The 22361-nt window shown below is 38.2% G+C and overlaps 1 protein-coding gene, 1 long non-coding RNA gene and 1 pseudogene across 2 annotated transcripts; 2 read left to right on the top strand and 1 right to left on the bottom strand.

Moving 5' to 3' along the window:
* The first annotated feature begins 4080 nt into the window (after positions 1 to 4080).
* LOC106404125 lies at positions 4081 to 6152 on the top strand (annotated as a pseudogene).
* A 9393-nt stretch (positions 6153 to 15545) lies between these two features.
* LOC125606939 lies at positions 15546 to 19172 on the bottom strand. Its single transcript, XR_007338188.1, has 2 exons — positions 16802 to 19172; positions 15546 to 16684 (listed from the first exon to the last, which is right to left on the bottom strand). It is a non-coding gene; the product is annotated as an uncharacterized LOC125606939 (long non-coding RNA).
* A 697-nt stretch (positions 19173 to 19869) lies between these two features.
* On the top strand, positions 19870 to 20516 carry LOC106404667. Its single transcript, XM_013845367.3, has one exon. The coding sequence runs from the start codon at positions 20018 to 20020 to the stop codon at positions 20240 to 20242; it is 225 nt and encodes a 74-aa protein (XP_013700821.1). The 5' UTR covers positions 19870 to 20017; the 3' UTR covers positions 20243 to 20516.
* The last annotated feature ends 1845 nt before the right edge of the window (positions 20517 to 22361 follow it).

Below are 22361 nucleotides of genomic sequence, written 5' to 3'. Positions count from 1 at the left end.
GTTTCAGTTCCATCCACGCTGTAAAGCCTTGTCTCTTACCCATCTCTGCTTCGCTGATGATTTGATGATATTTGTTGAAGGATCTAAAGAGTCTATAGAGGGAGCTTTATCCGTGTTTGATGAGTTCACGAAGTGGTCAGGATTGAGCATCAGCATTGAGAAGTCAACGTTATATATGGCGGGAGTAGCTGTGGAAGAGCAGAGTAGAATCTTGATGAATTTCCCCTTTGCTGTTGGCTCTCTTCCTGTGAGGTATCTGGGTCTTCCACTTATGACTCAAGGAATGAGAAAGCAAGATTATCTACCTCTCTTGGAGAAAATTCGTAACAAGATTGGTACTTGGACTAGTCGTTACCTTTCTTATGGGGGTAGATTGCAGTTGATCAAGGCAGTTCTCATGAGCATTGTCAGTTTCTGGGCTTCAGTTTTCAGATTGCCGAGCAAATGTATGAAAGAGGTGGAGCAGTTGTGTGCGTCTTTCCTATGGTCTGGTCCGGTTCTTAAGACCTCGGGAGCTAAAGTGGCATGGAGTGATGTGTGTAAGTTGGAGGATGAAGGTGGTTTGGGTATTCGAGTACTAAAAGAAGTAAACATGGTCTATGGTCTTAAGATTATTTGGAGGTTGTTGTCGGGAGAGTCTCTTTGGGGGAGATGGATAAAGACTTATCTTCTGAAGAAGAAGAGCTTCTGGGCAGTTAGTGGGAAAACACAAATGGGTTCGTGGATGTGGAAAAAAATATTGAAGCTAAGGGAGATTGCAAAGCAGTTTGTTAAGCACAAGATTGGGAATGGGAGGCATGTATTCTTTTGGTTTGATAATTGGTCGGGAAAGGGAGTTTTGTATGATCTATTGGGAGACAGAGGAATCATTGATTTGGGGATAAGGAGAGAGGCAACAATTGAGGAAGCTACTATGAGAATAGAAGAAGAAGAAATCACCGGTTGGAGATTCTTAATTCAATTGAGGAGGAGATATCGGGTGTGAAAGAGAGTTTAAGGGAGGATGTCGAGGATTTAACCCTTTGGAAGAGTAGGTCGGGATACAAAGCTACCTTTCTGACTAAGGAGACTTGGATGCTAGTTCGAAAAGCTTATGCGAAGTGTGATTGGGTCAAAGGCGCCTGGTTCCCTATGGCTACTCTAAAGTTTGCTTTCATCTCGTGGTTGGCTATGCGAGACAGGCTTTCTACTATGGACAGAGTGTCTATTTGGAGTCTGTCTGTTGATACAATGTGTGTGCTATGCAAATTGGCACCGGAGAGCAGGAATCATTTATTCTTTGAGTGTGTATATTCAGCTCAGGTTTGGGAGCAATTGTCACTTGGTATTCTGCGAAGTGGTTATACAACAGACTGGTCCATAATTGTGTCTCTGATCTGTGCGAGTGACAGGGGAAGAAAGCAGTCATTTTGCATTAGATATGCATTCCAAGCAGCTGTTTATGCACTTTGGAGGGAGAGGAATAAAATAAGACATGGCGAGGAACCCATGCCAATAGCTACTCTGAAAAAGATCATTGACAAGGGTATAAGGAATAAGCTTTACTTGATTGAAAAAGATAGAAGGAAGGGTATGGAAGGAGCTCTTCAATATTGGTTTGAGACAAGAATCTAGAAAATATATGTTTTCTTGTTAGTAGGAACAAGTTCTAAGATGAATATGTATAGGAAACTCTTGAATTAGGATTACACTTGTTGTACAAAGGCTTTTTGATGAATAAATTTAGCATTCATTCAAAAAAAAAAAAAAAAAAAATTTTCGAAGTCAACATAAAAGGAAACACAAACCATTCACCGATCACAATTTCAGCTAAGAGAGCAATTTATGAAAAAGTAAATATGCGCGAGTTATTTGACACATGCAAAATAATCAAATAACGCATTTCATAAGTCTCAAGACTCTCAACCCATAAAAGGGTGGTTCAACTCAAAAATTGTAGTATACAATTTAAAATTTATTTTAAAACAGTAATTTGTCTATATCATGTAGTAAACCAATGATTTTTTTTTAGTTTTCAATAGATAGTAAAAACTAAAATAACATCTTGTTATTTTATACTTCTTTTATTATATTAATATTTTAAATTATTATTTATATATATATATATATAAAATATGTCAAATATTTATAAAATTAAATATTAAAACTAATATAAATTTAAAATAGTATTCGAATTTTGTTAATATATTTATATTATATTACTTTTCTCATCTAAACCGTAATACTTTTCTATAAAAAACTGTGATGCTTTCTTTTATTAAAACCACATTATTTTTTAAATAAAAAACCGTAGTAATTAATTTTTTAATCAAAATCGCATTTATCTCGTACACCGCATGAACCGTTGTTGCACAATACCATATTTTAACTCACCACTGTTTATATTACCAAAATCGCAGCTACCATTCGGGCCATAAGTAAACCAGTTAATTAAATATGATTATTTTTTCTTTCTAGCTATCTTAGCTAAATCATCAACTTTTGCAACTAATTATCTAGAAAAAAAAGTGAAATGAATAATTATGACTTCTTACCATTATATTGATGTCATGTATCAAAGAATGAGCCTCGATGATACAAACTTTTTTATATAAGGGTTTATCATGTACAACCCTGCTTCAGCTCATTGACCAAGAGTTTATAATCTGTGATCAAATTAACTTGCTTATATCTCAATGCTCTTAGTTTATAATAAGTTGTTGTAATCTGTCTGGACATGTTGCAGCGAAGTGCCCTATCTTATCACACATGTACCATGTTACTTTGGATGTGTCTCTGCTGGCCCAGTATGAGCGACCTCGCCTTCTTCCTCTATAGTAGCCGCGACCTCCTCGATCTCTTCCTCTGTACCCGTTATAATACCTTTTGGTTTGGTTAAGACTCCATGTTAGTGTACATTAATTTTCTTTGTTGATTGTCTTGATGTTCTTCTTCTTCCTCACAGATACATTCCTCATAGGTTTTTAAATGACCCGTGATATCTTTAAAGTTAGTCGTCTTGAGATCAAGGATTCGTTCAAGCGATGCGATTCTGTGGATGTACCTCTTCCGGGGCAAACTCGATAAGAATTTCTTCACGAGTTTAGATTCTTCCATGTTCTCTCCTAATGCGGCTGACTTTGTCGATATTTCATGCAATTTACCAACAAATTCACCGATGCTCTCTATGTCCTTCATCTTAAACGGTCAAACTCAGCCATAAGAGTTTACAGTATCACTTCTCTTACTCTGTCTGCGCCTAAGTGTCGAGCTTTGATGGCATCCCAAACCTCATTTGCAGTTTCTATTTCACCAACTTGTAAAATTAAGGCTTCCAAAATTGACTGTAATAGAAGCGTCGTTGTCATGTCATTCTTGTCTGATGCATCCGATTCAGTCTCCACAACTTCTCATAATTTATGAACTTTGAGTAGAATTTTCATTCTCATAGCCCATACAGTATAGTTTGTTGCGTTTAGCATTGGATTTGATCGACGATGGCCCTTCTCCTTCTTTTGTCTTAGCTATCACGATATCCCCCATGATCGTTTTTGAAAATAATGGCTCTGATACCAAATATAGTCTCAAAGGTTGTATAAGAACTCAAATGAAGAATTCTCTTTATTAATCTCTCTTAAGGAAACACTCAAAAATCTTAAGCTTCTCAAACACAATCACTCAAATTCACAAAGGTATACAACATTCTTGCAACTCTTTATATAAAGATTATATTTCCTAAACTCATTAAGAAACTATCCTAATCTTAACTCATTTAGGATCGGTGTAACTCGAAGGCTAAGTTAACTTCATGTTTATCTCCAGCATTGGTGGCTACTTATATTTTTGACATATGATCAATTTTTAGCAAAGATATACATGTGGGTCTTTCTTTAGTATTCCTCTAACAGGACAGCAATTGAAATATTAGATTTAGAGAGCTGCCTTGACACAGGTTGTCAGAAACGGACAGAGATGGCTTAACTCACAGAAAATGCACGTTTTTGAGTCTTTTTATATACATAAATAATTATTAGAAGAGAACTTGTCATCATTGTCAATCATCATTCATCCTCGTTTTTGTATTACTTGCTTATATGGTCAAGTTTTTCTGACCAGTTAACAAGTTAGTGAAATATCTCTTCTTGCCTTTTTAGAAATGGCGGTTTCAGTTTCCAACGATGCAGAAGCACCAATGTCAGCAGATTCTAACACCAAACACCGCAATGGAGGTTGGATCACCTTCCCGTTTATGATAGGTAAGACTTTTTGCTTCTCTGATTTTTTTTTCTTTCAAATCATTGCATATATTCATATAACCACAGAAGTGAGTTCATATAAAAAGTGTTTTTATGGTGCAGCTACGTTGTTATTCCTCTCATTAGCTGTGTTGGGTTGGTTATTTAACCTGATCGTCTTCTTGATTGAGGAATTCAACATGAAGAGTATTGCGGCTGCTCAGATTACCAACATAGTTAGTAGTTGTACCTTTATGTTTCCAGTTGTTGGAGCTATAGCAGCAGACTCTTTCTTCGGAACCATTCCTGTTATCTCTGTTTCAGCTTTCATTTCTCTAATGATAAAGTCTTAAAACAAATTTAACCTTTGTTCCTCTCTGAATTAAACTCACCAACTTCTTCCACTCCTTGATCAGGGCGTTTGTCTGCTGACTCTAATCGTATCGGTTCTCTTTAAGGCCCAAACCATGCGAGACGACCGCATCAAGCCTATGCGAGTCTCCTTCAAAAATCCAGTTTGGCGTCCTTTACTCGGCCATTACTCTAGCCTGTGTGGGAGCAGGTGGGAACAGGTGGGAACAGGTTCACCCTGGCCACTGCTGGTGCGAATCAGTTAAAAAAAAAACTAAAGATCAAGGCAGCTTTTTCAATTGGTTTTTCTTCACATGGTATTTTGCTGCTGCTATAAGTACAACCGCCATTGTCTACACCGAAGAAAACATCAGCTGGACTTTCGGGTTTGGTCTCTGCCTAGCTGCTAATCTATTAGGGTTTTTGGTTTTCCTCTCTGGGAAAAGATTCTACAAACATGAAAAGCCCTCGGGAACTCCGTTCACAAGTCTACTTCGCGTCATTCTCGCAGCAGTATACAAAAGGAAGGCTGAGATTTCTATCGACAACAAAGACTACCACAGTGAATCAAAGGAAGTTCCCACAAAGAGTTTCAGGTAAAAACTAGTTTGAGAACCGCATTGGACTCCGAGTTTCTAACGAGTCTTTAAATATGCAGATTTTTAAACCGCGCAGCACTGAAACAGGAAGATGAGGTTAAACCAGACGGTACAATTAGAAATTCATGGAGACTATGCAGTGTTCAGCAAGTGGAAGATTTCAAAGCGGTCATCAGAATAATTCCTCTTGCGTTAGCAACAATATGCTTGAGCACTCCAATTGCCACACAGCTAAGCTTAACAGTTCTTCAGGGTCTAGTCATAGACAGAAGTCTTGGTCCTAAGTTCAAAATACCAGCAGGCTCTCTTCAAGTTGTAACACTTCTCTCCACATGCTCTTTTATCATAGTGAACGATCGACTTCTCTACCCATTTTACCAAAAGCTAACAGGAAAGTTCCCCACACCGCTTCAAAGAGTGGGAATAGGCCATGTTCTGAACATTCTAAGCATGGCCTTGTCTGCCATAGTTGAAGCAAAGCGATTGAAGATAGTAGAGAACGGTCATTTTCTTGAATCATCATCCGTTGCTGACATTTCAGCCTTATGGCTGTTCCCTTCTCTAGTCATAGTCGGAATTGGTAAGAATTTGCTTCCAGATAGTTCATTTAATTCCAAATTGACATCAAACCAATCATGTTCCATATTTTTCATTTTGCTTGCAGGAGAGGCTTTTCATTTTCCAGGGAATGTAGCTTTGTGCTATCAAGAATTCCCAGAGTCTATGAAGAACACCGCAACGTCAATTACCTCGGTGGTGATTGGGATATGCTTCTACACAAGTACTGCTCTAATCGATATGATTCAAAGGACAACCGATTGGTTACCAGATGATATAAACCATGGAAGAGTTGACAATGTTTACTGGGTTTTAGTCATTGGAGGAGTCTTGAATCTCGGCTATTTCCTCGTGTGTTCTTGGATTTACAAATATAGAAACCTTGAAGATGATGTTCATAAAAAATATTCTGTCGTCTCTCCTCCATGATCTCGAAGAACTTGTCCTATGTTGTCATCTGTATCTAAGACCTTTGTCTGAAAGCTATTTCCTCTGTTTTCGAAATAAGTAATTGCAAATAATCTGAGGATACTTTAGCTGATTTTATGATAAGTGACATTAACTTATATTAAGTTTTCAGTTTTTATATTTTTCTCTTAACACAACTAGTAAACATTTGGTAAATCATTTCTAGTTTCCATGCATCCCACCTACTTGATTTGTAATACGACAACAAAAACATTTGGTAAAATCATTACCAAATCATTTCAATCGGATCCTTTACCAGGTGCCTGATTTGTAATACAAACATCTGGCCAAATCATTACCAGATCAATGAAACAATATAAAAATGTTATGTAATTCAACACCGAAAACAGCGCTGTACAAATCAAAACCACTGAACATTTTTGCTTAATATGAATAACTCTGAAGGTTTCTAATTCCTTTTCTTTTTTGAACTATGACTATGATGAATGTATCCTCTAAGGTGAAATACATACGATGTAATTTAACTCCCCTCTGCAAACTTTAACTTCTCCCAACTAAAATATAACATATGGCACTGATAGTAGAATACAAATGAGCTACAAAGACTCTCTCAAGATTCTGTATCTTCCAATCATAAAACACACATATGGGTTTTTTTTTTTATAGTTTAAGGCCCAAAACAACTAGAGATTTAACAGAATTGTAACTAACTGTTTTCTTGTTACAACTTCTTATTATCAATATACAAATGTTTAAAGCTCTTCATGTGCTTCCTTCGTTTCCTGAGATGCTATCACCTTCTTTTGCCTTCGTGTATATACTTGCCATGGCTTATCAATATCCGGTATGGCAGAACCAACTTGTCCGCAGTTGATGAATTAGGAAACTGATGTTTACGATCCTTCATCCTCATCCAAATAGTCTCGTGTGTAGGTAGAATCGTCCACTTAATCAAAACATCCAAATGACCCAACTCATCATAGCGATTGTCCAACAATTCTTCTGGTTCCACAATCAACTCATAATTAACTGATAACGTCACGGAAATGGATTGACTTTTTGAATGGATCCCACCACAGATTTCAACTGAGAGATATGAAACATTGCATGAATTTTAGAATTATTCGAAAGTCTCAAATAATAAACCACCTTCCTCACTCTCATCAAGACTTCAAATGGCCTGTAATTTCGTGCAACCAGCTTCTGATAAAGTTTCATACACTTCGTTTGTTGCTTATCCTATTGGTTTATGTATGCCGGTTTAGTGGTTTGGTTAGATTAGTTGGTTCAATATCAATTGTATAGCTGACTATATATACATGTAAATGGCATTTTAATCAATAAGAGATTTTAATATTATTCTCCTTCTTCACTCCCAAGGAAGCTTGTACGTAATATGGTATCAGAGCTAACATTGAGCTCGATCATCCTGTGATTTTGCTTGCTCGAGCTCGTATTCCGTCTATAATCAAGCTCCGATGGTGTCAATGAAGAAGATTCCGCGTCGATCGAACCGTATTTCAACTCGCGCAGCTCCGATCGCTTCTCCGGCGATTTCTGGTCCGATCCTTAGGCGTCGTGAGCTCTTGTTGGTGTTGATCATGCCGATTTGATCCACTCTCCGTTCTTCATGCATACTTCAGATCACCCTGGTTTGATGGATCTAACTTTGATGATTGGGAAGCTGCGATGAAGATTGCTTTCGATGCGAAGAATAAAATCGGTTTTGTAGATGGATCGATATCACGTCCTCTTGAATCCGATCTACACTTTCGCGTTTGGTCTCGTTGTAACAGCCTTGTTAAGTTCTGGATTCTTAACTCGGTATCGACTCAGATATATCGTAGCATCTTGCGCTTGAATGATGCTACTGACGTTTGGCATGATCTTCATAGTAGATTTCATATAACGAACTTGCCACGAACTTACAACCTCACGCATGAGATACAGGATCTGCGTCAAGGCTCTCTTTCCCTCTCTGATTACTTCACCAAGCTGAAGACTCTGTGGAGCAGTTTGGAGAATTGTGAAGAAGCTGATGATCCTTGTACGTGTGGGAAAGCAGCTCGGCTCCATCTAAAAGCTGAGTGTGCTAAGATTGTGAAGTTTTTGGCAGGACTCAATGAATCATATGCTGTGATTCGTCGTCAGATAATATGAAGAAGACTCTGTCTTCTCTCACTGAAGTTTATAACATCCTTGATCAAGATGACAGTCAGAAGAGTTTTGCGACTGCCATTTCACCTGCTGCATTTCAGGTGTCAGAGACTTCAGCTTTGCCTTCGAGTGTGTGCTATGTTCAAACGGGAGCTCACAAAGGAAAACCTATTTGCTCGTTCTGTAACAAAGTTGGTCACATTGTAGAGATATGTTACAAGAAGCATGGCTTTCCTCCAGGTTATACTCCGAGAGGCAAAACACCTGAGAAGTTTCAGAAATCACCTTCTGTTACTCCTACAGTTCCTACCTCTACTAAACGTGAAGTGAAGTCTACATCTCTTGACAACTTAATTGGTAATCTCTCTAAGGACCAGATTCAGCAGTTCCTTGCTTTGTTCAGCTCTCAACTTCAGAACACACACGTCTCAGCTCAGGGTGAAGCATCTACCTCTCAGAATACTAATGAGATTCCTGGTATCACCTTCTCCCAATCTACATTTTGCTTTATCGGTATTCTTAATGTATCACAGAACATAATGAATAATGATACATGGGTTCTGGATTCTGGGGCTACTCATCATGTTTCCCATGGTAAAGAACTCTTTGTATCATTGGATATGAACAGTACTAGTTCTGTGAATCTCCCAAATGGCTCTATGATCAAGATCAGTGGCGTTGGTAACATTCAAATAAATGAACACATTCTACTTCAGAATGTTCTATTTATTCCAGAGTTTCACTTGAATCTCATCAGCATAAGCTCGTTAACGACTGATCTTGCCTCCAGAGTTATATTTGATCCCTCTACTTGTGAAATACATGATCATATCAAGGGCTCGATGATTTGACAGGGTAGGAGGATTGGGAATCTGTATGTGCTGGATATCAAAGAATCTTCTGTGAGGGTGAATGCAGTGGTAGACATTGGTACATGGCACAACAGAATGGGTCTTGCTTCTTACTCGATACTTGACTTGATAGCTGATAATCTGGGAACTATGAAGCAGAAGAATAAAGGAAACTCCTACTGCCATATTTGTCATAATTCAAACTTTGAGATTTTGCATAATTATTTTTGGGGACCATTATCGGTTGAGACAGTGGATGTATACAAGTATTTTTTTGACTATAGTGGATGATCATTCTCGTGCTACTTGGGTTTATTTAATGCGAACAAAGGATGAGGTTATTAAGGTGTTTCCATCGTTTGTTGCTCAAGTTGAAAATCAATATAAAGTGCGAATTAAAGCAGTCAGATCAGGCAACGCATCTGAGTTAAAATTTTCTTCTTTCTTTCAAGAAAAGGGCATCATCTCGTATCACTCTTGTCCTGAGACACTAGAACAGAATTCCGTAGTGGAACGTAAGAACCTTAAGTGTTGCAAGAGCCTTCATGTTTCAGTCTCAACTTCCTCTTGCGTATTGGGGAGATAGTATCTTGACTGCAGTGTTTGTCATCAATCGAACTCCATCTCCTGTGATTGGTAACAAGACTCCGTTTGAGATACTAACTGATAAGATTCCTGCTTATGATCAGATGAGAACATTTGGTTGCTTGTGTTATGGTTCAACTTCACCAAAGGGAAGAAACAAGTTTCAACCGAGATCAAAGGCTTGTGTTCTCTTGGGTTATCCTTTTGGCGTCAAAGGTTACAAGATCTTGGATTTGGAGACACACAAGATTTCAGTTTCAAGAAATGTCATCTTTCATGAAGATATATTTCCGCTTGCCTCTACTCAACCATCAAATGACAGCTTGAAACTCTTCACACCATCTTCTCCTTTGTCCTCAGGTACTGATCATTCCCCAGTTCCATCAGAAATTTCTCCATCTTCTAATCTTCCATCACAAATTTCTTCTCGCCCACGTAAACAACCTGCTCACTTGCAGGATTATCATTGTTACAATCTTGATTCAAACATCACTTATCCCATTTCATCTTTCCTTTCATATTCAAAATTGTCTCCTTCCTACTTATCTTATAGTAATAGCATCAGCAAAATCCCAATCCCTCAATCTTATTCTGAGGCAAAGGACTTTAAAGAATGGTGTGAGGCGGCTGATAAAGAATTTGGAGCAATGGAATCAACAGGAACGTGGGAGTTGGCTACCTTACCGGCTGGGAAGAAAGCAGTTGGATGTAAGCTGTTGTATTCTTTGAAGTTTAATGCTGATGGTACTCTTGAGAGACATAAAGTTCGTGTGGTTGCTAAAGGATTTACTCAAAAGGAAGGTTTGGATTATACTGAAACCTTCTCTCATGTGGCTAAACTCACAACAGTCTGTTTCTTATTGAAAGTTGCAGCATCAATGAATACCACAACTTAGCAAATTTATAGTTGGGGCTAATCCCTATAACCTATTTAAACCCTGAATCTAACAAGTAAACTACTCAGACATAGCTAAACAATTCATAACACAAGATATAGATAAAAATTGCATAGAATAGAATAGATGAATCAATGGAGTTCCAATCACAAATCTCTCTATGATCTTCTCTCCTCGGAAAGTAAGAATACAATGGTGGCTGAAAAACTCTGAAAAGAAGGACTCTCTTGCCTCCTAACACTTAGGCAAGTATATAACTATTAGGTTAAAAAGTCGTCAGGGGTAATCTTGTAATTTGGTGAAGCCTTGGGTTTAAAGTCGGCTGGAACCAAGTCGCGCGTTCCGTGTTTCGACCTCTAATGGTCAGCTCGGATGAAATCTCTTTTAAGCTCCTAAATGCTCCATAATCATCACTTTACTCCAAGATAGCTCTGAACCTGAAAACATACGTAATATGATAGAATATATAGTATATAGATAGTAAAACACTTATATACCATGGATGAAAATGAGTCAAATCCATGGTATATCAGTCCCTCAGCCCATTGGTTCCGCAGCGTAGATCGTAGGCCGGCAATCTATCTGATCGAAACGAATCCTCCGACGAACCGCTCTCAAAGGCCTCGGAACTTGGCTCGATGCTTCAGAAACACTACCCTCTGAACTTCTTTGGTTGTTTCTCCCGTATCCACGACCGTCGCTCCCACTACTCCTACTATTACTCTCGCTGTTATCCTCGCTAACTTCAATCCTACCGACAGGTTCCTCACGAATCTGCCTATGGGAATGGGCGACTAAAAGTCGCTGCGATAAACTCATATTCTATGTATCCCGCATAGCGTCACGATGGACTAGGTCGAATTCGTCCAACGGGCTACCATTTGCCGTCGTGGCTTTAGTCGGAGTTGGAGTAGTAGCGATGGCCTTTCCTTTCTCCTCGCGCGATAATCGGCCTTGCGAAGGCATGTTCTCCACCCCGGAGACGAACAGACCGATGATCAGGACGCTGACTAAACGGAATACGAACTTAGAGAGAGAATCAAAATAAAAAGTTGAGAGAAGGGAGATAAAAATGGGTACCTGAATCTGTATAGAAGAATGACAAAAGCAAAGGGAAGTGGCTTATTTATAGTAAAAACGAAGGCGCACTTCCCAAAAGCAATCATTAGGTCTAGAAAGGCCTAAATGGGCCTACATACCCAATAATCTACTCGCGATGGTTCGGCTTCTCGTCCAAACCGGCTCCTGGTTCGCATCAAACCAAAAATCAATTTCCGGTTCGCACTTAATCCGGATCCTCACAGTAAATGGTTAACGGTCGACCACTCCGAAGACCAAACCGTTTGGGGGGGGGGGGGGTGGGGGGGGGGGACTTATTGTAGGAGATGAATTACATCCCTCCACAAGGCCCATCAAATAATAAGATCTAGCCCGCCAAGCTAGGAGTCTACTCGGCTCGGCGAGTAGAACTGTCGGCTTGGCCCCAGAATGCTTTTAGTCGATGGCGAAGTCGACTAGAGCACCAGGCCTAAAGAGATTCCTCAAAGGCCCACGTACTCGGCCTTCACAAGGCAGGGCCCAATAAGGCGTACTCGGATTAGGGCAAACGAGGAGAGGAGGCTTATAAAAGGAGAGGAGACAACAACAAGAAATGGATCCACACTTTAACACACACACTGAGCGGCTAGATCTAGGGTTTTAGTCTCTCTTTATCCCTTACCGTTTTGTACTTTTCCGGTTAGGTTTCTGAGCACCAGCTTGTCGCCTCAGTCTTTTCTCCATCCTTGTAACCTCTTTGTCCAAATATAATAAAACGTCTTTGTTCATCCCATCTTCCCATTCTCTTACTCTAGTCGACGTTCTCTCACTCTAGTCGACTGAACTCCGTACAAACAATGTGCTATTAGAACTTGTTCATAGAAATATGTTTTGTTGCTAATTATATTTAAATAAAAAACTTATTTTATATTTCATTGATAAACTAAATTGTACTTACATCAGTACCACAAACATGTCTACATTTTCATCAAATCTTACACAAACATCATTACAAAATCAGAACTAAATATAAAAGGACTAAAAATCCTGGGAACTAAATCAAAACCTTGCTCCTATTTTCTTCTTGGCCTTAGCCTGTATCTTACACAGAAAGAGTAGGGGATGCACCTTAATAATCTCCCGAGCTGGTGTTCCAAGAACCTGTAAAAAATAATCAGATGGGTTCAGCTGTTTGAGCTTTTGAATTAAGAATGGATCATAAGTACACTTCATAGCCTATAAGCTCTTGTATTATGAGTGGTTAAACAGCTCAGTGGAAGAGAGAGCTCCCCACGCGCGCGCCGCCGCCGCCGTCCGGCCGGCTCGGCTCGGCTCGGCGTGGGCGTGGGCTTCGGCTTGGGCTTGGGCTTGGGTGGAGGGCCTTTGGCCCGATAAGAAGTATTCTTTTTGGACCAAGTTAAGCTCAACGTTTTGCCATTTATTTCGGGAAAAAACAACATACAATTTTATTTAAAACGACAAGTAGTTTGTCTAGAAAATAAAAACGTCATGCATGTTATCCTCTCGAAATTTTTAAACGAGATAAGAGAGAGTCTTGAGGAAGAAGTTTTGGAACTCAACTTCCCTCGATCTCCGCGAGATTCTCGCCCACGTGCAGCAGCTGTTGCGGGAAGTGGGTCGTCTCCGTCTCTTTAAATATCATCTCTTCTCTTCCTTCATTTTTTAACCTTTTCTAAATCGAAATCCAACAGCAAAAATCCCTCTGCGTAAGTCTATTTTGCGAGAGTGTTTCGTAGAGTTTATAGTTCGATAGGGCGATCACGAGTGAGGCGTGATTCGTCTGTCATGGTTTTATCCTGGGACTCTTTATTCGTACAGTTCCGTCTCACTAACGGAGCGAATATTTTGAGTTAAGGAAAGAGATCATATCTCGACTCCATGTCTCTTTGCGAATACGATTTCTTATCGTTCTTGTATTCGTCTTTACATTCGTATATTTCCTTAACATCGTTTCTTATTTTATCGTTTATGTCAGTCCGGTTTTCCGGCTTCTACAGGTATAAGGCGATATAGGTATTATACCGTCTACCATTGCTGAGATCATGCCGCAATACATAAAACTTCGTTGGTGTTTGCATTTTTCTGCAAATTTGGCCATCTTGCCGAGGAACTGTCAAGAACTGGCAAGTGTGCATCTCATGAGAGCTTCTCAGCTTCATTTAGGTGTTGACTGGTTTTCCCGCTACCACCCGCAAACGCAGCTTTTGCGGTTGGTAGCGGTTGACAATGTTTCGAAACAATCATATGAATCGCTTTGTACCGCTTCGAACCACTTTGTACCGCTCAAAATCAAAAGCTCTTTCCCGCAAGCGTTTGCGGTTGCGGGCGGTTGCGGTTGAAAAAAAATATTAAATTAGATTTAGATTTCATATATATCCTAACTAATAAAATCACGTCCAGCTACTTATATATCCTAACTAATCCATTTTTAATTAACGTTATATATGTGTATATTTGATAATATCTCATTCACGTTAACCTAATCCAGTTTCAATCCATTGAAATCATGGCTTCCAACCAAGAAGAAAGTCAAGAGAACAACGTAAGTGGATTATGATTTTATTCCAGCTTTATTGTTTTATAATTTCTGATATGTTTTGTTGTTTAAATTGTCTGAATGACCAGTATATCATTCATATATATATTTGTATGTTTCGTAATTGGATATATGTTCACCTGGTCTTTGAATAGAAACTACAATGGTCAGATGAGATGACTCGTTTCTTGTTAGAACTGATAATGCTGGAAAAACAAGATGGAAATTCTAAAGGAAAAAACTTGAGTGAGGAGAGAGAGCAAAATGTTCTCAAAGAATTTAAAAAACAGTTTCCAGTTGCGATCACTTGGAACAAAGTGAAAAACAGACTTGATACTTTGAAAAAGCAATATGAAATCTATCGTAGAATTACTTTTGGGTCAACTGATCTTGGATTTAATAGTAGAACAGGTAGTATTGATGCAACTGAGCATTGGTGGAAAGACAAAATCAAGGTACACATAAAGCCATGTTTCCACGTTGCGTTAAGATATGCATCTATCCCAAAAACATTAATGCTTATCTAATAAGCTAGTATAAAAGTTGATCGATGTCAAACAAAACACAAATTTGTAGTTGATAGCACACATTTTTTTTAGCGACAGAAGAAGGTCATTCTAGTCTTCTTTTATTGTTAACTTTTGGCTCTGTTTTGTATTTCTATCAGTTAAGTTTATTTGTTTTCTAAATGAGTTTTTATACTATCTAATGTTAGAATTGATAATTATGGCTTCACAAGATATTTTGGCTTCTGCTTCGATGACGGTATGCTATTTACTATTAACTTTGACTTTATTGGATTGCAAAGAATAAATAAATTCACTATGTCTTGGTTTACAGAAAGTTACATGGACGAACGAGAATGACACATACATTACTTCAATGTATAATTGTGGAGAAACAGAGCAAAGATGAAGGAAACAGATTTTTTTCTGTCCCAAAAGGAAAATATTCTCAAGAAGCTTAATGAGCAATTTGGAATAGAGATGAGTTGGAAGCACGCTAAAAATCGTTGGGATAATTTGAAGAAATTTTACAATATGTATAAGATGAATCCAGAAAATCCACGTCTCGGAACAAATTTTTTTGAGTATGTTGCACAGCTTGATGAAATATTTGGTGATTATTAGAATGCATGAAACAATAATCATGCCATAAATTTAATTGTTTTTAATTATTAATTATTATTTTGTTATTGGATTTTAAATTTATTATTTTTAATCATAATTTTTTATAATTATTTTTTTGTCTATTAAATATTCTTTATTAATTATTTTTTGGTATATGTGGGTGGGTGAACCAGTCAGAAATGATCCGCAAATGCAACAATTTTCAAACGTTGTCCCAGTCATACAAAACGCTTAATAATACTAAAAACCGCAACCATCCGCATTCGCAAACTCCCCCAACCGCAACCGCAACCGCTGTGTTTGAACCAGTCAGACCCTTAGTACCAACACTGACAGAATCAGAAAGAAACAAACACACAGCATTACCTTGAGGACTGAAGAACAGTATCAGTACACGAATATGAGTTAATGAAAAGAATGAAATGTTAACATTACCTCTAGAAAATTCTTACTAGAGAATCACTTCACTATCTTGAAGTCAGATTCATTACACAACACATAGATGTTTCAAGTCAGATTAATTACACATCGTAGAGAATCTTCAAGTCATAATTTTTAACAGAAAACAACAACAAAAAATAAATCAGAACATGTAGTTTAAAACCAAATCTGCTTTTATGAGACATGCATAGAAAAATCGAAAAGAGTATAAACAAGTGAAGAGAAGTGATTCGTGCCTTGAGAATCTGCGACTCTCATTCTTCTGCCACTCCCAGGATAGTTCTAGTCTTGAATCTAAAGAGAAACCAGAGGTGAATACTGATAAAATATAACCTGTATTAAATAATTGGAGAAAACAGTAACAACAACCCATAAAGCTCTCAGTTAGTAAGACAGGAGAGATATGGCGAGAAACAAATAGGCAGCAATGGAGATTTCTCCCAGATTCACCACATTTTGAGAGTATCTCCATCCAAAGTTCAGACCTTTATGTTCAACTCTAGTTGTTAACCGTAAAACACAGTGAATAGAGTGTAAGCAAGTGATGAGAAGTGATTCGTACCTTTAGGATCTGCAACTATCATTCTTCGTTTTCCTATTTCAAGGATCTGCAACAAAGCAAACACATCAATAGCAATAGGAAAAAATAACTTGCAATTAATTAACAACTTTACACATTTAATATTAAATCAAAAGAAGAAAAAGATAATAACATCCATATGATCCTTGCGGTAATTCAAGGCTTGAGATCCCACATAGAGATTCCGTTTACCCTTCTCCTTTTCAGACTTTGAATCCTTGGAATTTGAATTTGTCTTTGAAGAATCAACATCGACATCCATATCCATTGCCACTACTCCATCTACTGCCCAAACAACCTTATGAAGACATGAGAAGAACCCTAAGTTAGTAATTAATACGTCTGAAGAAACAAGGGACTAAAACGCAAATATATACGAACACCAAACTCTGGCGAAAAAAGGATTGAGCTTTACGGAAGGGAAAACACGGCCTTAGGTGCATCTTCGCCGGCGTAGCCAGCCTTTCAAGTGTACGAATCCAAGTCAAACACTATAGCTGACACTTCATCTGTGGAACAAACCCACCATGGAAAGATTCAGACTTTAGGGCTGTTCGTTTGGTTGCCGCAGGTACCGGCGGCAGCGGGCAGCGTCAACATTCTGCGTCAACTCTTGTTCGTTTCGTTGATGCAGGAAACTGCGTCTGACGCCGCGTCCGAACGCCGCGTCAAGCGGCTGACGCCGATAAAACCTGCGGTCGCGATATAATATGCGGCAGCGGCAGCGTCTGCGAAATGAACAACAACTGTCCTCATTGACGCTGCCGCTGACGCCGAAACCTGCGGCAACCAAACGAAAACAAGAATATCATCAGGGAAAGGAAAAAGAAACAATTCAAGGGTTAGAAGAGAAACCCACCTCCGCCGTACATGTCTGTTGGAGAGCTAATCGGAGGGTTTTAACACGGGACAGGGCTCTCTGTATACATTTCGATAGCCAGTCAGCTATACCTCGGGCACTGAATACTCTTTAATGGCAAGTCGCACCACATATGATGACGTCATAAGACAATTAGACACTTGATCTCAAGCGGTGTAATATCCATGGACTACATAAATTCAGTTGATAACTTTGCAGATCCATTTACTAAAGGTTTATTGAGAGATCAAGTTTTAAAATCATCAACTGGAAAGGGTTTATTGTCTACGACTAAGGATGTTTGATGGAAACTCCACCATCGATATTGGAGATCCTAAGAAGTTGGTTGAAGGGGACAACTAAATCAAACAATATCCGATAAAAGCACTGAAATCTGCCCATATCCAAAGATGATAACATTACTCATGTAAGTATAAGGTTAAGCATTGGCTTCTAATGAAATAAGATCATGGCCTTCATATATATGTATATAAAATATAACATGGTACTTTATTGTATTTATGACAGGTGCACATGGCAATCACCTAGTGAGTGTGAAATGGAGCCTTTTCTAGGAGGTGATCAGGCTGTACCCTCCAACTTCACTCATGAAACACCAAACAACTTCACGGCCAAAATGAACAAAAACATAAGAACTTAACTCCAAAAGAAAAGGCAGTTGTGTTGTATTTGTTGACTCGGTTTACATAAATTTTCAGGTGGTTCAAGACATCAAGTTCACCACCAGAAAAGTAAACCCGACAGATACTAACAGTGAGTAGTTCAAGGTTGGAAAATGCTACTACATCACATACAATTATGTTTTCTCTTATACTCTCGAAAAAAATTTTCTGTCTAGTCTTAGTTAAGTCTAGTCAGTCGAGTCTGTATAAGTTTTTCGACTCTTGCATATGTTTAGATTATTTTTATTCACTTGAGGGATTGTTGAAACTATTTTTACAAGCCTATTGACAGTAAAAATTAGGTATGTGTGAATAAAATTTTACAAGCCTATTAGGCTGAGTAAAAAAATCTAATCTAATGTGAAATAAACGTTGTACTTTATATGGAGGAAGTCCACCACATTTTGCAAGCTCATGGGTTGAGTAAAATGATGGAAAAAAATATTTTACTAAGTTGATGACTAAACTAAGTCTTTTTGGTGAGGCTTAAGTTAAGTAAACTTTCTGACCAATCTAACTTAGTGACCAAGCTATGCAACTTAGTGACAAATGGCTAATAGTAAAGTTCACTTGGTTTCGAACTATGGTGACTTAGTAACAAATGTCGAAAGCTTAAGCAAACTTAATGAAACATGTCAAAGTTGTTTTATGACTAAGCTTTGTGAATCCCTCCTATAAATAGACATTTTACATCTCCATTAAGAACACACTCACACACAAACTCATATATAAGAATCTTAAAGATTAGCTTCCACATACAAAGTTCCAGCTATACCTCAAGTCTTTCAATGTAAGTCTCAAAAGTATAGTGTGATCGTTAAGTTTGTAGATTCTGTTTTGAGTGATGCAAATTAGTCTCATGTGGTTTTATCTTAGGACTCAGAAATCGTACAAAAACCTCTCACCTATGGACGATTTATTGAGTTAAGGAATCAAATCACGACTCCACTTATTCGTCTTTTTCATATCAGGTTTCAAATGCTTTTAGCACTTTATATTATCGTTATCACCACATACATTTTGTTTCGTAATTTTTAATCTGGATTTATGTTCTAACAATATTTACGAAAAGAAGCTAAAATGAAATATTTCCTTTTTAGCTAACTAGCATCGATAAAATTATAAAATATATGATGAATCCAAGATCCTATGTCTTCCTAAGGACATCTTCAGCCCATAACACTATTTTGGTGTGAAAACTACACCGTTTTAGTGTAAATTTAGCACCAAAACGTTTTTCTTCTCCAACCATAGCACCAAAATTTACATCAAACTGTATTTTTTTAAAATATTATTAAACAAAAAATTAATTATTACTTAATATATATATATATATATATATTATAAACAAAATTTGTTATGTAAATATATTGAACAAAAATATATCACATATAATTATTTTTTCAAATAGTTATTTACAATTTTAACATATAACAATATTAAAATAATAAATTAACATAAATTATTTCAGTGTATGTATTGATTTTATATATTTATTTTACTATTTTATATGTATTTATTTTGTCACTAATAATTATTAAACTAATATTTTATTAATAAAACAAGTGAATACTGTTTAATATTGTGAATAGTAGTGCATGAACAGTATTTAGCGTTGTGAACAATAACATACTAAATATGGTGTGGTACTGCAAGTTTACACTGAACTAGTGTGACTTTTACCGTTGGGTTAGAGAGGTTTTAATGTAAAAACTATATTAAAATGATGTTAGGCAGTTGGGTTAGCGATGGTCTAAGAGGTTTTTGATAGATCAGTCTACGAGGCCATTCACTGACAACGACTGTACTAACGCGTGAGGAGAGTGATCACAACTGACACAAGTCCTTCTAGAACCTCGTCTTACTAACCAATTACAAACCCTTCACTAACTCTACACGTAAACTCACAGGTCTAATTAATTACTAAATTACCTCTAAATTGCTTGCCCTGCAAGTAGAAGACTTGGTCAGGGAGCCTCTGGTCGGGTGCTATTTATCCTCTCTATTTATGCTTCGTTAAACGCGTCTCTTCTCTTGATTTCTTTCTTCAACAATTTTCCTCGCAAAGACTGTAATTAGATTCACGTCCATGGAGTTTCCATCTCCTAACCCATCCGGAAGGGACGAAACAGTCGTTCCTCCGAAGAGAGGCCGGATTAAGATCATGATCACTCGTGATCTAGCTACATCGGCGACCTCTATCATCTGGAAACCGAGGCGAAGCCGAATCAAGATCATGATTGCTAGCGATCTAATCATATCGGCAACTTCCCCATGGGCCCAGAACAAACACGACGGAAATAGCGAAGGCTGAGCTGTTTCTCAGACTGCAAACGCTGATTTCCATGCCTGTGTCTCATAATTCGATCGGATCGGACCGGATCGTCAAATCCAACCGTAAATTTGTGTGATATATGATATATGTAAGAGAGCATACCGGTTAATTTGGTTCTCAAGAAAAACATACCGGTTTATTCTGGGGGTTTGTAGATAGTGATATTATGGATGGTCGTATGCTGTATAAAATGTTGGGGTAATACTTTGTAAAATATATATGTTTGACACGATTTACATACCGGTTTATTACCTGTTTCGATCTTTTATTTCGATGTGCCGTCCATATGAACTGCGTCAAGATATAGTTTACTCATGTTAAGGTAGTTCAATTTATGGACGATGTTTAACTCATTGTCCAGGTAATTCAGTTTATGTGTGATGTTTAACGACTTAATTTGTGGATATGATTTTGAGAGAAGGTTGAAACAGTAGTTTTTTCTTTTAATTTTAATGGATGAACCGTTGAATGTATAATTTGTGTTGCACATGTGCTGTGTTGTAGATGGTACAAGCACATTTAGAGCTTGACTGGTTTTCTCGCTACCACCCGCAAACACAGCTTTTGCGGTTGGTAGCGGTTGATAGCGTTTCAAAACAATCATACAAACTGTCACGAATCGCTTCAAACCGCTCCGAATCTTTTAAAATCAAAAGCTGGTTCCAGCTAGTGTTTGCGGTTGCAGGAGGATAATTTTCTTTTAAAAAAAAATCATATAAATACAAAAATAAAAATTTTTAATAAATTTTTAAAAATGGAATTATAAAAATATTAAAATATATCTATTATATTTTGATTAATATTATAAAATTTTAAAATAAAAATATTTTCTATAATTTTAAAAATTTTAAACTATAACTTTCTAAATATAATTTTTATATTTATTATAATATTATGATTTTTGATACTTTTATAATTATATAAAATGTAAATATTGTTAATTTATTATTTAACAGTTGCTGTATTTGGTAGTTAACCAGTCATAAGTATCCGGCAAACGCACCAATTTCTAACCGCAGAACCAGTCGTACAATCTCTTAAAACGCTAGCAACCGCAACCACTCGCATCCGCAAACGCCCGCAGCCGCAACCGCAACCACTGCGTTTGAACCAGTTAGACCCTTACTTATACAAAGAATCGGTATGTTACATACATTGAATATCTCTTCGCTTATACAAAGACGCATTGCGCATCATTTGGCTCACAAGCAGTATTCGCTTGTCATTGCGGCTTGAAAAGGGAACCAAACCAGTTAGGTTTTATCGGACTGAACACAACATAATGATTTATATTGGTCTGTTCTGTAACATCCCGGGCCCGGCCCAAAAGGAAACTCAAGTGCAGGAGGCCCAAGGAGAAGAAACCCTAGACTTAACCCCTCCCATTGCTTATAAAAGGAGAAGTTTCCCTAGGGTTCAGCCACAAGAGAGACAGCAAGCGAAGCCCTGCCCGAGCAGAACCCCGCCGCCGCCTCCGCCTCAAGCCGCCGCCGCTCCATCTCCGGCGAAGCCAGCCGCCCGCGAAGCCCCAGCCGCCGCAACCGAGCTCCTAGCCGCCGCCTCCTTGATTCAGTTTCGTGCAAGCAACTGAGATCTGAACCCTAAAGGTAAAACTAAGATCTCTAGCTCTAAGTCATTGGAAAATGACAGATCCTAAACCCATCTCTCTCTTTTGAGAATCGGATTCACACAAGAGAGAGATGGGTTAAGGATCTGTCATTTTCCAATGACTTAGAGCTAGAGATCTTAGTTTTACCTTTAGGGTTCAGATCTCAGTTGCTTGCACGAAACTGAATCAAGGAGGCGGCGGCTAGGAGCTCGGTTGCGGCGGCTAGGGCTTCGCGGGCGGCTGGCGGCTGGCTTCGCCGGAGATGGAGCGGTGGCGGCTTGAGGCGGAGGCGGCGGCGGGGTTCTGCTCGGGCAGGGCTTCGCTTGCTGTCTCTTTTGTGGCTGAACCCTAGGGAAACTTCTCCTTTTATAAGCAATGGGAGGGGTTAAGTCTAGGGTTTCTTCTCCTTGGGCCTCCTGCACTTGAGTTTCCTTTTGGGCCGGGCCCGGGATGTTACAATTCTCCCCCACTAGAAAAGAATTCCTCCCC

This window comes from Brassica napus, chromosome A1, assembly GCF_020379485.1.
Source record: "Brassica napus cultivar Da-Ae chromosome A1, Da-Ae, whole genome shotgun sequence".
In the NCBI taxonomy this organism is placed as follows: Eukaryota; Viridiplantae; Streptophyta; class Magnoliopsida; order Brassicales; family Brassicaceae; genus Brassica; species Brassica napus.
The sequence above is the reverse complement of the archived record's forward strand: the minus strand, read 5'-3'. Positions and strand labels throughout refer to the sequence as shown.